General features: G+C 35.7%; 1 protein-coding gene across 2 annotated transcripts in view; it reads right to left on the bottom strand.

Annotated features, from left to right (window-relative positions):
- Positions 1 to 4,763: 4,763 nt before the first annotated feature.
- Positions 4,764 to 15,445, bottom strand: part of RAMP3 (receptor activity modifying protein 3) — a 187,348-nt gene continuing 176,666 nt past the window's right edge. For both annotated transcript variants that reach the window (XM_075212663.1, XM_075212662.1), the window contains one exon: positions 4,764 to 7,696. In XM_075212663.1, coding sequence (XP_075068764.1) covers positions 7,441 to 7,696 — 256 coding nt within the window. In that variant the 3' untranslated portion in view covers positions 4,764 to 7,440. The remainder of the gene's footprint in view (positions 7,697 to 15,445) is intronic.

The raw sequence follows: 15,445 nt of genomic DNA, 5'->3' as shown, positions 1-15,445 counted from the left end.
GGCAGAAGTGATTTTCTTATTAAAATTGAACTAAAGACAAATGTGTGTAGTTTTTTTTCTAAACACCACCAACAAATACTTTGTAGTTCTTGCTTTAGCATCAATCCATCTTTCAAAAACATTAAGAAGCTGTATTCTACACATAGGTTTTCATGATCAAACCTACATGAAAATGCGTTTTTCTATTTGTTTTTATTTTTTTGCTATTTTGAATGAAATGTATAAAAGGTGCAGGAATAATATGGGTAGCCTATGTTTCGAAATAAACAGCCTAACACATAAAATAAGGGTACCCCTGTGTTTATTGAAGTTAGGATGAGGAGATCTGAGCATTAGAAACACTCCCCTTCAATCTCTGGACTTAACAATGCTTTCTGCAGTGCAAGGTGTCACTGACAATCAATACTAAGGGGTCAAATAATTTGGAAGAAGGAACCAGCAGCCAGCATAATGCCATTTTATGCACATATACATGCAGTCGTGACTAAAAATATTGACATCCTTGCAGTTTTTTCTAATAATGCACCATTTCTCCCAGAAAATTGTTGCAAAACTCCCTGGAAAGAAAAAACTTTGAAGATCGAAGATTGCAGTGCGAGATTGTTTAAATTGTGGAGAATGTACCTCAATCAACTACCAAACAAAATCACACTGACCTTCAGACACAAAGTACAACAGTTTCAACTCACACCATCTGCCAATGTTATTTTAAATGGTTATTTACATTTATCATAGTATAAATGTATTGGTGGAGGTCATAATTGGATGTACACAGAAATAATTGCATATGTTACTATTTTTAATCATTTTTATGCTAAAAAAAAAATTTTAAATGCATATAACCTGCTGACAATTGTGTAGGTTTTTAGTGCTGTCTTTATCTTTATTTTGCATGTTTTCACATTAATATGTGAGGTTCACATTTACCTATATTGACAGCAGCTGAATACCCATAGTACTTAAATTAGAGAATTACAGCTCCTATGATATTAATATTGCATGTGTTCATTTCCGATGGTCTTGTACCTCAGTTTATTCACAGTCTGTGATATAATTTGTAAAGATTGCCTTTTATCTGTAACTTATCTCTGCACTACCTCAGAGCATGTGTCTTATTTATTTCTTTATTTTGATTACTGCAATATCCAGTGTGCTTATGATCAGACCATCATTACACTCCATATTGTTTTTACTGCAACATTACCGCATATTCCTGTGAATTGCAAACAATTAATGACTATAGAAAGTGGTTGTTTGCAGTTAATTTGCCTAAAGACTATGCTACAAAATATTAAGTCTAGGGTGTCAATAATATTGTCAATGCCATTTCTTTTCCTTTTCCGATTTAAAAGGATATAGTGTATTAAATTCAGAATTAAAAACAACGGATCTGTATATTAACAGAGAAAGAATTGTCAAGGCCAAATACTGTTGTTTATTACATCTTATGTATAAAGGAAAGTATGAGTTATTTGAAAAAAGTGCAAGGGTGCCAATATTTTGGGCCACAATAGTATGCCGGAGAAAAAGTGTTCAAACCTAGACATACATATTTGCACTAGGTCTACAAGTACTGCACCACCACCAAAGAGACTGCCATTCATATCACTGAGAATGGCCTATTATGGTACAGCATGTGGTGTAGGTTTGAAGTTGCAGACTTATTGCAATGTCTATAAATTATTCATTCCTAAAGGCAGCCTTGTTCTTCAGATGTGTTACAAACAGTATGACCAAGTATCTCAATAATATCAATTTAATTATTACCTATGAGTAAAATGATAGCTGCAAGCACATATAATTACTACTTTTAAATACCATTACAGTCAATAGAAAAGTTGATTATGGCAATCTTAAATTGTCTACATTATAGAAACAAATGATACAGGATCAGCATTTGTACATTTCAATACCAAATTGGATTTGACACTGATTACGTTATTTGTTTGCTTTTCCCTGAGGCTCCTGTCTTATATTTATTTACTTGAATTATCTATGTTCTGGTTAATGCGCATTTTACTCCAATTACAGATTATTTCAAGTTTAAAAGTCTTCTAGAGAAGTGCCCGTAGAAATAATAAATCTATTAATAATGTCATTGCTGGTGGTACAAACAAAGGACAACCCTGACAATAGATTCTGAAAAAAATTGTGGCCCATGTAAAAGGCAAGAATCAAAATGGCTTGGCTTTTTTTTTTACCTGATTCTCTTTTTTAAATGTAAGCAACATTGTTGGTATTGTTCAAATATTATTCCTGTGATATACCATAATACAGTCAGTAACAGTTACGAACATCCCAATAAACTTCATTTATATCATAGTATATTAGATATTTCTTCATTTAGAGTGTATTTGCATCTAAATATGTATTACAAGTCTGATTACTACTGAACCTTAAATACAGTGAATGTAATAAGCCTGCACACAATTTTTGAAATTGCAGATGTTTGTGATGCAAAGTCTGAAATACAGATACATTATGTCAGACCTTTTTCCACTTTTAATGTGACTTTGCAACAAACAAAATTAGTGTGAAGTGAAAAACATTTTTTTAGCACAGAAAAAAACTACATTACCCTGGTTGATTTGTAATGCACACTCTTTCATAATGGTGCTGTAGCTGTATTTAAAGCTAACCAATCACATTCAAAGGTAATTAGCATATACCTACCAGCAATGAAATTGATTGTGATTAACCCTAAATAAACATCAGCTGTTCCTGTAGGAAGCAGGCAGGTGTGAGCGCATCTGCACGCACAGTGAGGTGAAGACTTTTGGAGGATGGACTGGTGTGAAGAAGGCCAGGAAAGCCACTTCTCTCCAGGAAAAACGTCATGGACAGACAGATATTCTGCAAAAGGTACAGGGATTGGACTGCTGAGGACTGGGGTAAAGCCATTTTCTCTGATAAATCCCTTTTCAGATTGTTTGGGTCATTTGGAAAAACGTTTGTCCGTAGAAGGTAAGGTGAGAGCTACCATCAGTCGTGTGTCATGTCAACAATAAAGCATCCTGAGACCATTCATGTGTGGGGTTGTTTCTCAGCCAAGGGAGTGGGCTCACTCACAATTGTGCCTAAGAACACAGCCATGAATAAAGAAAGGTACCAAAACATTCTCTAAGAGCAATTTCTTCCAACCGTCCAAGAGCAGTTAGTTGACAAGCAATGCCTTTTCCAGCATGATGGAGCACCTTGCCATAAGGCTAAAGTGGCTCTTGCCATAAGGCTAAAAACATCGAAATTTTGAGTCCATGGCCAGGAAACTCCCCAGACCTTAATCCCATTGAGAACTTGTGGTCAATCCTCAAGAGGCAGGCGGACAAACAAAAAAACACAAATTCTGACAAACTCCAAGCTTTGATTAGACAAGAATGGGCGGCCATCAGTCAGCATGTGACCCAGAAGTTGATTGACGGCATTCCAGGGCAAATTGCAGAGGTCTTCAAAAAGAAGGGTCAACACTGCAAAATTTCACTCTTTGTATAAACTTAATGTAATTGTCAATAAAAGCCTTTGAAATGCTTGTAATTTTACTTCAGTATACCATAGCAACATCTGGCAAAAAAAGTCTGAAAACACTGAAGCTGTAAACTTTGTGGAAAACAATATTTGTGTCATTCTCAAAACTTTGGGCCACGACTGTAGGTTTTTTGTTTTTATTTATTTTCCCTAATAAATGTCTATTACTTTTTCACTTGAATTTTGTTGATTGCAAGATAACATTAAATGTGCAAAACGTCTGACATGATTATTTTGATATCAGACGCTACACCACCAAGTGAATTGCAAGTTCAATAAGGGATGTAGGCGTATTATATCCACTGTTTTTCTAACCCCTTTTTGTTTTGAGGGGAAAAAAGCATGCACAATTGTATTTGTAGAAAGCACATGAGAGAGCTACACAATTCCATATCTGATACTGAGAAGCATATGTTTAGTATATTTTAATGAGCCATTCCTATGTGTTTTCTTATTTTGTAAATATGTCTACAGTATGTTTGACACATTGATAGCACATTACTTACAGGCTCACTTCTACTGAAATCTGAGCAGTTTTATTTTTCATTATTTAATAAGCAAGACTTCTTAAATAAATAGAAGTGCACACTGGCAGGCAAGCCTGGGTTAGGCAAATTAGGCATTGTTGTTAGTTAGAACAGCACATCAAATTTATTCTACGAAAGAAAACAGTATGTGCTGAACACCTTATTTGTATATTGTTTTCCCCCAGAGTTTTTTTTTCTTTCTTTAATTTTTCTCCTTTTTTTATCACAATACTGTAGTGGTTTTCTTTACTGTCAATACTTTTTGGGACTTCCCAGCTGTGGGAGCACATCTATTTAACTCTATGACTGTCTATTTTTTCACATACACCATTTAATTTTATTCTGATTATACAGTCTCTACTGACAAAGTGGACATGACTTGGAAATTGTTTATTTAAAAAAAGGTATTTTTTTATTTTACTTTCTAGTTTTTATTATTATGTATTCATTTATGAAAATAAGTTCACATTTCCTTTTACATAACTACTGAATAATTTGGATATCCCTGGACATCAACCAAAATTGATTTCTGACAATCCAAATAAGTGAGAGCAAGCCTTGAATATTAAATAGTTTACTATAGTTTTTTTTATATGGCTACTGTAATAAGTGAAATTGTTAATAAATAGTATGCAAAAATAATACTTAGATTGCTTTTATTTTATTTAACTTTAATAGGCAAAGAAAACATAATGTAAAGATAGTACGCATTAATTGTGCTGAATACTTTTAATTATGCAGATTTACAGATACAATTTACAAGAGGCTGAATTTAATAGATGTTTGTCTGAATTTAATCTATGTGTATGATAATTAATTTTGACAAACTCTTCACATTCATGGGAAAATATCACACATTTAACACTTTAACAGGAAATATATATTACTTTTATAATTACACATTACTTTTCAGTTATTTCTAATGCAACAATGTTCTCAATTCAGAAAGTTCAACCTTTTAAAATGTGTTATGGGCATAAAATTAGTTACTTGATCCAACTTGTTCAGGATTTGTATGTTAGTTTTTAGTTTCAAATACCAATTTTTTTAAATTAGGAAGATTTTTGTTCTGTGTTTATAACCGTCAGCCACTGGCAAAATTGTAGGTGCATGGAATCATTCCAAACGTAATATAGAATAAAGTAATGTTGGATGCTTTCTATAGTAACAGCTTAGGGAGGAATTCAATTCTTAAAATAGCTGTATGAGGTGCCCCCTGAACGGCAGCAAAACTTTTTTTTACAGAAGTAATGCTCATCTTTGCTTGCGCCCCATAGAAGTGCGATCAAAACTAAGCATTACTTTTACCGTAGTAATGGTAAATAAAGCACGTCCGCAATGTTCTTAGGAACATTGCGGACAAATGAATCTGCCCCCTAGAGTTAAGAATATGGGGTTCTCACACCCATTCAAATATAACACTTACCTAATATATTGTTGCTGGGAATCAGCTGCTCTTTGATAAAAAAAAAATTGTTTTTATATTTCAGTAAATTATTTTCTGCTTTTGGGATTGGGGTATCATTGATTTGAAAGCTATCTTCATTAGCATACACGCATGGAAATTCCCTAAATAGAAATCATTTTATTTTGAACCTAAAATCTAACTGACACTTAATTTTTAATACTGTTTGGTCAGTCAAACTTGTATCTGGTGAAAGTTTTTTTTAGATAATTGTTACATGTTCACCACTTTAAAATGTTTTCAGAGCAGAAATATTAGGGGAGAGGGCCAATGAGAAACCGCAATGTCCGTATTAAACTCCTTTCACTCACACCTCCCTCCTAAATGTTACACAGCTCCAGTCTGGGCTGTAAGACGAACAATAATAGGGCTTCTGGAATGGGCCAGACCAATAATGTGCTAATCCACCACGCTAGGTAGTGGTACAGCTACATACACATTGGTGTTAAAATTCCAAGCTGAAGATACATTTCTAACATAAGTTAAGTACATCTAAATGGATGTGAAAATCAAAATCATTGTACCAAATGAGACAGTACATGTTTGCACTTTTAAGTGCTGTTAACTTACGTTGCAATGCCTTGTGCTTTTTTGAATGCTTTGTATGCCTTGTTATTGTGTTTTATGGACATCAATGAAATAAAAAATACTTCCATTGATCTCAATTGAAGCAAATTGTAACATGTAAAAGTTTAGACGCATTTGCATATGCATTTTCACATGTGTTTGCCTTGAACAAGATAATAATTCCTGGTTTGGCACAGATGCATGCTTGAAAATTGAACACATGTAAACGCACATCAAATGCATATAAAATTCATGAATCAACACAGTGTGGTTTATATGCGTTTTTACTTGTAATTTAACATACAATAAATAATGCATAGCGAAAGCCAGTGTGTAAGTGGTAGTGTAGCGATAGTGTAACATGCATCTGTGTCTTCTCACTGCACCCCTGAATATATAGACTACCTGCAAAAATAATACTCAGACAATTCCTATCATGAAACTTAATATTTCACTGTATTTTTATTTGCATATGCACATTTATGAGCATATTTTAAGAGTTTTTACATTAGTTTATTATGACACAATAGGGCATTTATGAAAACTGGTGCAGAAAAATATATTCTATCATTTTTCCAATACAACACCTTTGTGAATTTACCTGTGCACCAGTTATCATAAATGGCACCCTTTATGTACAAATATACCACACACATACATTCTAGCTCAAAATGAACTGGATATATTGAGTTTGAGATTGAAGGCATCATGTTTTCTATCTTTGTGGATTTCTGATCTGGGAAATAACTTTCTACGCTCTTTACAAGATGGCAAGGACACCAGCAGCGATAAAGCTACACATATTATAGTTACTTTTTGTATAAAGCAAGAATTAATGCTATAAAATGCAATATTATAACAAAGAAACAGAACATACAAACTACTTTTTTGTTTGTTACAATATGCTTAAGTAGAACATTTTTTTTAATATTAACATCTGTTGTTCAGTCATCCAGCTATGACCTTGAATATTCCCCTGCTATAAAGATTTTTACTGCTAAGGGATTTTAAATAACTTACACACCCACCAAACTCCAGCTGTACATAAATGTGGCATACTGCATAAAAAAGAAGCAAAAACTTTTAAACGCCAGAGTGAATCAAGGGACAAATAGTAACACTGAGTACAAAATAAAAAAAAATGTATTACAAGCTGCTAATTTGTACTACATGAAAAAAAACATTGTTGGCACTATGTCAACAATGTTACGGTATTTGTTAGAATTACAAAGATGTGATTGGTCAGCAACAAATTAAAGTCTGTACATTTTATTAGTAGTTTATTATCTTAGGATGGCTGTTCTTCCTCTGATGCTTCATTCCCAGTCATAGAATTTTCCAAATCCCAAGGAAATTGTTTTATCCAAAAACATCACTACTTTTACTGCACCAAACCACTAAACTGATCATTGCTGCAGTCAAGAAAATCGGAATTAGAATAAGAGTTGTGAGAATTTTATCTGGAGGATCTTCCCATATCACTGTGTCTGAAGTACAGTTTGAAAAAAATTGTCTGTGAATTCCAGTGATGAATCGTTCTGCCAAGTTGTTTGGCCAAAAGCAACCCGCATGCTTAGCTGTCATTTCTGTACATTTTGAAAATGTGTCATAATGCCTATAATAAAAAGGAAAAAAGTTGTTATTAAAAAGGGAGCAGTTTCATTAATGTTTGTTGATTACACTCACACACACACACAACCAATTTAATTTTTTAGGAACTTTATTGCATATTGAATAAGCAACACTACAGTCATTTTAGATCTCTAGTTTTACATTTTAAGCATAAAGAGATCAAAACAAATAACATTTTTATGATTTAATGTACCTGTATATGCTAAATTCAAAGTTCCTAAATTACCATTGGGATAAGGTCAGGTAAAAACTGAGTCAACTACATAGGCAAAAGGAATTATGGCTAAACAAGTAACCAAACAGAGAAATGTAAATTAAATAAATAGTGGAAAGAGAGTTATTGTACAATTAGAAATGACCACTGAAATGTAGCTTTATGTGGGGTCTCATTGGAATATTTAACCAAGCAACACATCACTAACTTGTACAACAGAAACATGTGGTATCACAATATATTTAAAAAATATCAAGTTACAAGGAAATGATTTCACACTGTATGCACTATGTAGGTTGGGTAGGAAGACTGTAATTACTAATTTACAAGGTACAAAATTGCTGTAAAGAAGAGTAAATACAGTTTTTGAAATGCTATGCTTCTCAATCTGTACTGCAGAGCAAGATGGCTGCATTTGATCAGGAACAGCATTGTGCTCAGGCTGAAGAGAGGGAGGAATTGGGCAGAGCGAATGCAATCCTAGCAAAATACAATGAAGATGCACCAGAAAAGACATTTCATTTTACTGAGCAAGAATATTGTAATGAAATAAAGAGGTGAAGATGGCACATTTATTGTGGCATTAGTTGTTGTGCAGAAGCATTATCACCTCACAAAATGTTTTACTCCTGCAATAGCTCAGAGATGAAAAAAGGTTTCATTCTATAAAAAGTGTTGCAAAAAAATAGAATTGGGACTCTTCCTGACCCCCTGGGCTGTGAGGGCAGCAGTAGCTAACAAGATTGGGACCCTTATTTATAATTATATATTTAAAAAAATATATGTTTGTGAACTTGGCCCTTGTGAGCAATAAATTTAGTTTGCTCTCTGACATTGTTTAGGTTACCCGAACCTTAATATATATATATATATATATATATATATATATATATATATATATATATATATATTGTGCTTTTTCGTAATATCTATGTGTAATCATAATGCAATCAGACAGCAAGAGTCATGGTTCCTGATGCCAGAACATTTTTATGTTTTTTGGCATCATATTTATGAATAGAGCAATTGCAGCACTCCGTAAATCACTGTAAAAGAGCCCTGCATATTATCCTCTACCACAAGGGGTCTAAATACTTATTACACTATGTTTACCGAACTACTTAAGATTCGGGAGAAAGTTTGGAAACCATTGCCCTAGGGTATGGACAAAAGCCAGAATTACTTGAAGATCAGTAAACACGCTATGAAACAGGAAAAAATAAAAACAAAATCATATTTTAAATTTAAATTACATTTTTGCAACGAAGATAACGGCATTTGACCAAGTTACTTATTTGGAGCGTTATTGCTGAGAAAGTATTCTTTAATTTTTAAGTCAGGTAACATAAATAAATGGAAGTTGCTTTTAACATATGTTATATATAATGTGTATAGCAACTAACAACTGAGGCAAAACATATGCCTCCCCACCGCCACTTCCCAACATAAGGTTGGGTAATTTCTAAATCCCCACATACATATATATATATATATATATATATATATATATATATATATATATATGTGTATCAATAATTAAAGGTTCCGGAATGCAGGAAATATAAAATGAACAGATTACACAATATAATAATAATAATACCACATAATGTAATAATACCACAAAATAAAGAGGAATCTATTCCACCTTAAATCATTTTTCTACTTAAAATATATTTGGAGTACATTAAACAGGTTGGAATTAAATGAAGGTGAACAAACTACTATCATAAAAGCACTTTATTGATTCACTTATTAACTTACTCTCATTAACCCATTCTGAGCCAAAACACATTTTTTATTGCAAAATGGCAGAGTATGCACACTTCTGAGTATATGATTGACATGAAAATGGCAAATTATATTTCCAAAACCACTCTCTCAAATATATGTCTAGTTTCTGTTTCAGTGAAGTCATTTTATGTTGCATGAAGCTTGAGCATTCCATGTTAATGTTTGCCTATTAGGATTATGTTTATATTTCTCCCTATCTCCAAGCATTCTGTGATCTATGTGCATAAATTTAAAGAATCCTTGGAAATGCTCAGTTGCATTGTTTGGTTGAAATTCTATGTCCCTGGGCATGGTCCGGACTGGACTGTGAATTGCTGGGCCCCATAGGAATATTTGGGTAGGGGCCTTGTGATGCTGTTTTCGCCTGTCATGTCTCCCTCTCTGGTCTCAGTAGAGCAGAGCGGGGGGGTCTTTTCTGAGTATGTGAGATGGAGCCTTCAAAAGAGGTCTCCGGTTTGCACTTCAGGTGCAGTTTTCAGATACAAACCACAGGAATTATCACCTTGCATTTTGGAGGGTGAAAAGTTGTGATGCTGTTTAGACCAAACCACATGTCACTTAAGCCAAATTACATGGTAAAACCAGATGTGAAGTATTAGTTTTCTTTGCTGTTTACCTATGTGGACTGCCTAGTGAGATGGACTGTGCCTGGCAAAACAGAGCGGCTATCTGTGATAGGCTGAATGTTGTAACAGACTGCTCCTGGTTGACTGCCCAGTTATTAGCTATCCAGGCTCACCAGATCTACTTTCATTTTGTGGTGAGTGCTTCTCAGGAACGATCCATTTATTTCATGAGGGAGTGGGAGGTTATTTTCTTTCCTCAGAGTAACAGAGTATTGCTATTTTCTTTTAATGATCATGTTAATGAAATAAATCGTATGGAGCCAAACATCTGTCCTGTCATTTAAATTGATAGTATGTACTAGAAATGGGCAGGCTTGATTTCCCGAAAACCGAGCCTACCCGAACGTAAGGGATCCGAGTAGCAAGCCGAATCGGCTCGGTACTTTTGCGCTTTTTCGGATTCCAAACCAAGGCAAAATGTCATTGTGACGTTGTCCGATCTTGGATATCGGGAGTTTTGGAATCTATAAATATGGCCCTGCACGGTGATCTAGCACCATTTGAGAGAGGGACACAGAAGAGGTAGCATAGAGTGTAGAGCAGTTGGGCAGGCAAAGTTAGAGAATTGAAAGAGGAGGGTGGTAGCAGTGTTAAAGAAAGTAATCAGTGACATTTAGGAGAGCTCCATAGCATCAGTGTTAAATCTCATTGCAGAAAAATACAAATACTATTGCTGCTGACAAGGTTGGTGTAATTCTGCAGTCCAATTCGACTGTGTTATATAGGTAACACACAGATAGGAGAGCTCCAGTGTTAAATCTCATTGCAGAAAAATACAAATATTAGTGCTTACAGGGTTGATTTAATTCTGCAGTTCAATTCTACAGTGTTATATAAGTAACACACAGAAAGGAGAACTGCATTGGTAATTCTCATTGCAGAAATACAAATACTAGTCCTTGCAGGCTTTTCTTCTAAGTTTGCACAAAAAAGTGTATGGTGTTATATACACCTAAAGAGAAAAGCTCCATTGCTTCATTGCTAACTGTCATTGCTGAAATACAAATAATAGGCCTTGCAGACTTTTCTTATGACTTTTTTTTTCTGCCACTGCTGTGTGCCATTGTGTCCTAGATATGGTAGGAACTGCCATGTGTTTGAGTCATTGCTCTGTCGCTTAGCATCCAGCCAGGTTGCTTCAGTATTTGTCCGAAAGTGTATGAAAATAATAATGTGACCTGTGAGGTGGTCAAAATTGACTGCAAATTACTTGAAATTAGTGTTATTGAGGTTAATAATAATGTAGGATCAAAAAAAGAGCAAAATTGAGATTTTAGCATATTTTAGCAATTTTTCTAAAAAAATACAAAACCAAAACCAAAACACACAAGGGTGGTTTTGCCAAAACCAAAACACGAAGCTGTTATGGTCACCAGTGCGACATAAACTTGTAGAACAAGGGGTAGAGGTCTTCACCTATAGCAGCTGCCTTTTCCGTAGAGACTGGTAATGCTCACAGGTACTCGGATGTCCCCAGGACTTATGCTCAGAGTAGTACAACTTTATGCCGGCTCGGCGATGCACAGATACAGGAGGTAATGCACAGACTAGGACAGGCCAGGGGGTCTGCGGATAGGACAGAGCACCAATGGAGAAGTCAGAAACCAGCAGGGTCAGGGTCACAAGCACAGGTTCAGTGTCTGGGTAAAGGCAGGAGGTCTGGGTCACAGGCAATGGTGCAGAGTCCGGGTACAGGCAGAAGATCGGGGCAACAAGCAAGAATCAAAATCCAGGAAACAGGCAGAGGTCATACACAGAAATCAATCAAAAAGGTTTTCACCAAACACAGCACAGGAGCAGGTTAGCTAACAGAAAACTGGACGCTATAACCAGCAGTGAGGCTAAGCCCTCCCTGCCTTAAATACCTTGATGGGCCAATCAGAAAAGAGGAGGACAAACCAGCCTCAGGAGGCTGCTAATGAATTTACTAGCTAGGAACAGGCATAGATAATAACAAAAACCAGGAACATGTATAAATATATAAATGACCCAATTAAAATCATAGCAAAGCCCCCCCTGGTGTTGGAGGATGTCCCTACACCCTCCTACTCTATGCCACAAAAATAAGCCCAAGGAAAAATAACAGTGCATTGTAACCAATGCACGCGCCCGGCTGCTAGATCACTCCAGGATGTGGCGTACCGCCGCGGCTCATGACAGAGGCTAATCCAGATGCAAAACCAAAACCACTTCATGGGGGTCAGTGAGCATCTCTAGTATGTACAGCTATGAAATCAATCAGTCCAGACAAATAGTATTACTCACTAGAGCAGTTATAACCATGAAGGTATGTTTTTCTATTACAGGCAATCACAGCACAATTTCATTATTTAACAATGAATTTTTCCATACATTTGAGCAGCACTTATCTGTAAGTAAGTATGGTGATGATGTATATTCAAAGATGTCTATTGAGTCTTTTGTTACTACTCAGAAACATCCAATAATTCTCCACATCATTCACAAGCTGCAGTTATTTCTCCTATTCTTTTCCAAAAATGTATCACTCTGAAGCATCACCTGTTAGTCCACACATGACCATTACTCTGACAAATCTGCCTATTTTTTTCTTCAGGTAACCCAATCTTGACCCACTCTCAGTTAAATCTTTATTGATCTCAACATTCCATTATTACATGACCTAGGTTAAATTTTTGAATATGTTGTAAAATTTCTAAAAACCCCAGATATGTGGTCCTGGGTTACAACTATTTAATATAGCTCTTTCTGTCTCCCACTGCCTGAGCAACATGTTTCTTATTGTTAGCTATTTCAGCAATATTCTGAACTGTTTGGCTTCCTGTATAACCGATACATCTTGTTTTCACTTTGCTTGTGACTGCGACTTTGACCTTGTTAATCTATTGGAACCAATGCTGCCTGTCCCGATCTTAGAGAGTAGCTGACACTTTATTCCATTTTTTAAAATCCTCTAATCTGCCTAGCGAGTCTATAATAATGGGCTATTACCTATGGGTTCTTCACAGCAGCGACCATATCTCCCTTGGGAGTGCGCTTGGTGCGTGCCAAGGCTCCCATTAGACTTAATGCTACTGGTTAATCAGCACAAATCACGAGCTGCATACTAGACTGATCTAAACTACATGTGAAACTTGCACTTACAGGGACTCATGAAGAGTTGGACATTTTTGCGCCCTAAAGGAACACAGGAAAAAGACACTGTCATGAACGCACTCCCAGCGTCCCTGACTTGGGGTTATTTAGTGTATGATTCCACATGATTCCAGCATTCAATCTTTCACTTACCTATCACACAGGTTATAGATTAGCTGAATCGCCACCAAAAAGTGCTCTCACACCCATCCTCACCTTTGATTTGCCACCACCTATTGAATAAGGACAAAAGGACCCCAATGCACTGTCAGACACTGGCACAAACTATGCTCTTTGTTATACACAGGTTAGCAATGCACACAGCAGCATTCAAAGGGTTAATACATTAAAACTCTGTTAAACAAACGTACCTTGCACACACTAGGCTTGCTAGTCAAATGGATTAGCAATTCACACAGCAGCATTCAAAGGGTTAACAAGGTCAAGCAATACTCTTCAACACTCTTTAACATGTAATAAATAACATACAAAAAATAAATGCAATACAGTTATAAAAACAAACATGATGAAATTAAAAAGAATAAAACCTTACATATGATAATCTGTACGCCTGAGGCAAGGCAGAATGAAATGGCCAGTTCTTCAATTAGACTGAGACCTCAAGAGCTGACAATCTACTCATTCACACACACTCACACAAGGTTACTAAGCAGGTTTAACTAGGGGGGCATTCAGATGGCAGTGTATATGCTAATGTGGGGGAGGAAATGTCCCCTGGTTGTTAATTGTAGTTTGTCCAAAAATTTGCCAAAAGGTTTGACCTTCCGTAACTTTTCTTGGACATATCACAGAGACACAAATTCCCTTCAATAAACCAGTCATAATCTTACAAACATTTACATATCAAATATGTTGGAATTACAACAATATCAAATATCATTCCAAAACATATGTAACTACTGTGGTTTTCCTGTACAGCTGGTATCTATACTTCACAACCCTTGTGCGTTTTTTGCTTCTAAATACAAAGTGAAGTTAATATTTTCTATATTTTGTATTGGCCCAAAAGGTTTCTTTAGCAAATGGCTATCCATAATTTACACTTAGTGGTTTACCTGTTTTACAATACCTTAAATAGACAGTCTACAAAGGTGGTGCATGGCTGTGATCTGCATATGTTAAGTTAGCTTCCTGAAAGAATGTCTGAGCTAAATCAAATTACCTCACTGGGCTGTCTGATCGAATTATGTAAACACTTTTATCTGAGGGGAAATCATGTACATTCCTAATTATCAGCTTAATATTTTATTCGGGCCCTCACCCACACATTTAATATTTTATTTAGGTCCTCACCCTGACAGGAACACATACATTTGTTCACTTAGAACAGGTGACCAGCTATCACTAGTGACAGACGTATGTCAGGCATACAAGTGTATGGAAAGTTATTAATACAATGCAATAGTCACATTTTCAATACATGTAATCACATACAAAAAGAATAACAAAATTTAAAATTAAACACAAATATCTGTTATTTCCCCTTTAAGTAGTATATGGGAAACTTCTTTCCAGAAGTAGTCCAAATGGAAATATCAACTAAGAAACGCAAACAGACTTGACTTCATACACTATAGCCACCCCACGAATGCTTTAAATAATATCAGCTGGAGTCATCAATATGCAAGCAGCCAATCAGAGATAGGGAAATAGTGCTGCTGATATCATTAACACATAGTTGCAGGGCAACCTCTCGGATCCCGGCCAGTTCAGTAAGGTAAAGTAGTAGGCGGGACTTAATGGTTCTATTCACGAGCCATTAAGCAAATTGCCAAAGTTGGTAAGTATGCATTATCATAATCATTGCAAGAGATATGCCTCCTGACAAGCATATCTGAGCCTGAATTCACGTCTACTTGAGTTGCAATTATGTGAACATGCCCTTACTCTAGTTGGCAAGGGGCGCACGCATGGGAGGTTTCTGGTTCTCCAGAAACCCCTCCCCTCCGCGAAGATCGGGGGCTAA

The sequence above is a fragment of the Mixophyes fleayi genome, chromosome 5 (genome assembly GCF_038048845.1).
Source record: "Mixophyes fleayi isolate aMixFle1 chromosome 5, aMixFle1.hap1, whole genome shotgun sequence".
Taxonomy (NCBI): Eukaryota; Metazoa; Chordata; class Amphibia; order Anura; family Limnodynastidae; genus Mixophyes; species Mixophyes fleayi.
This window is presented reverse-complemented; position numbering and strand designations above follow the sequence as displayed.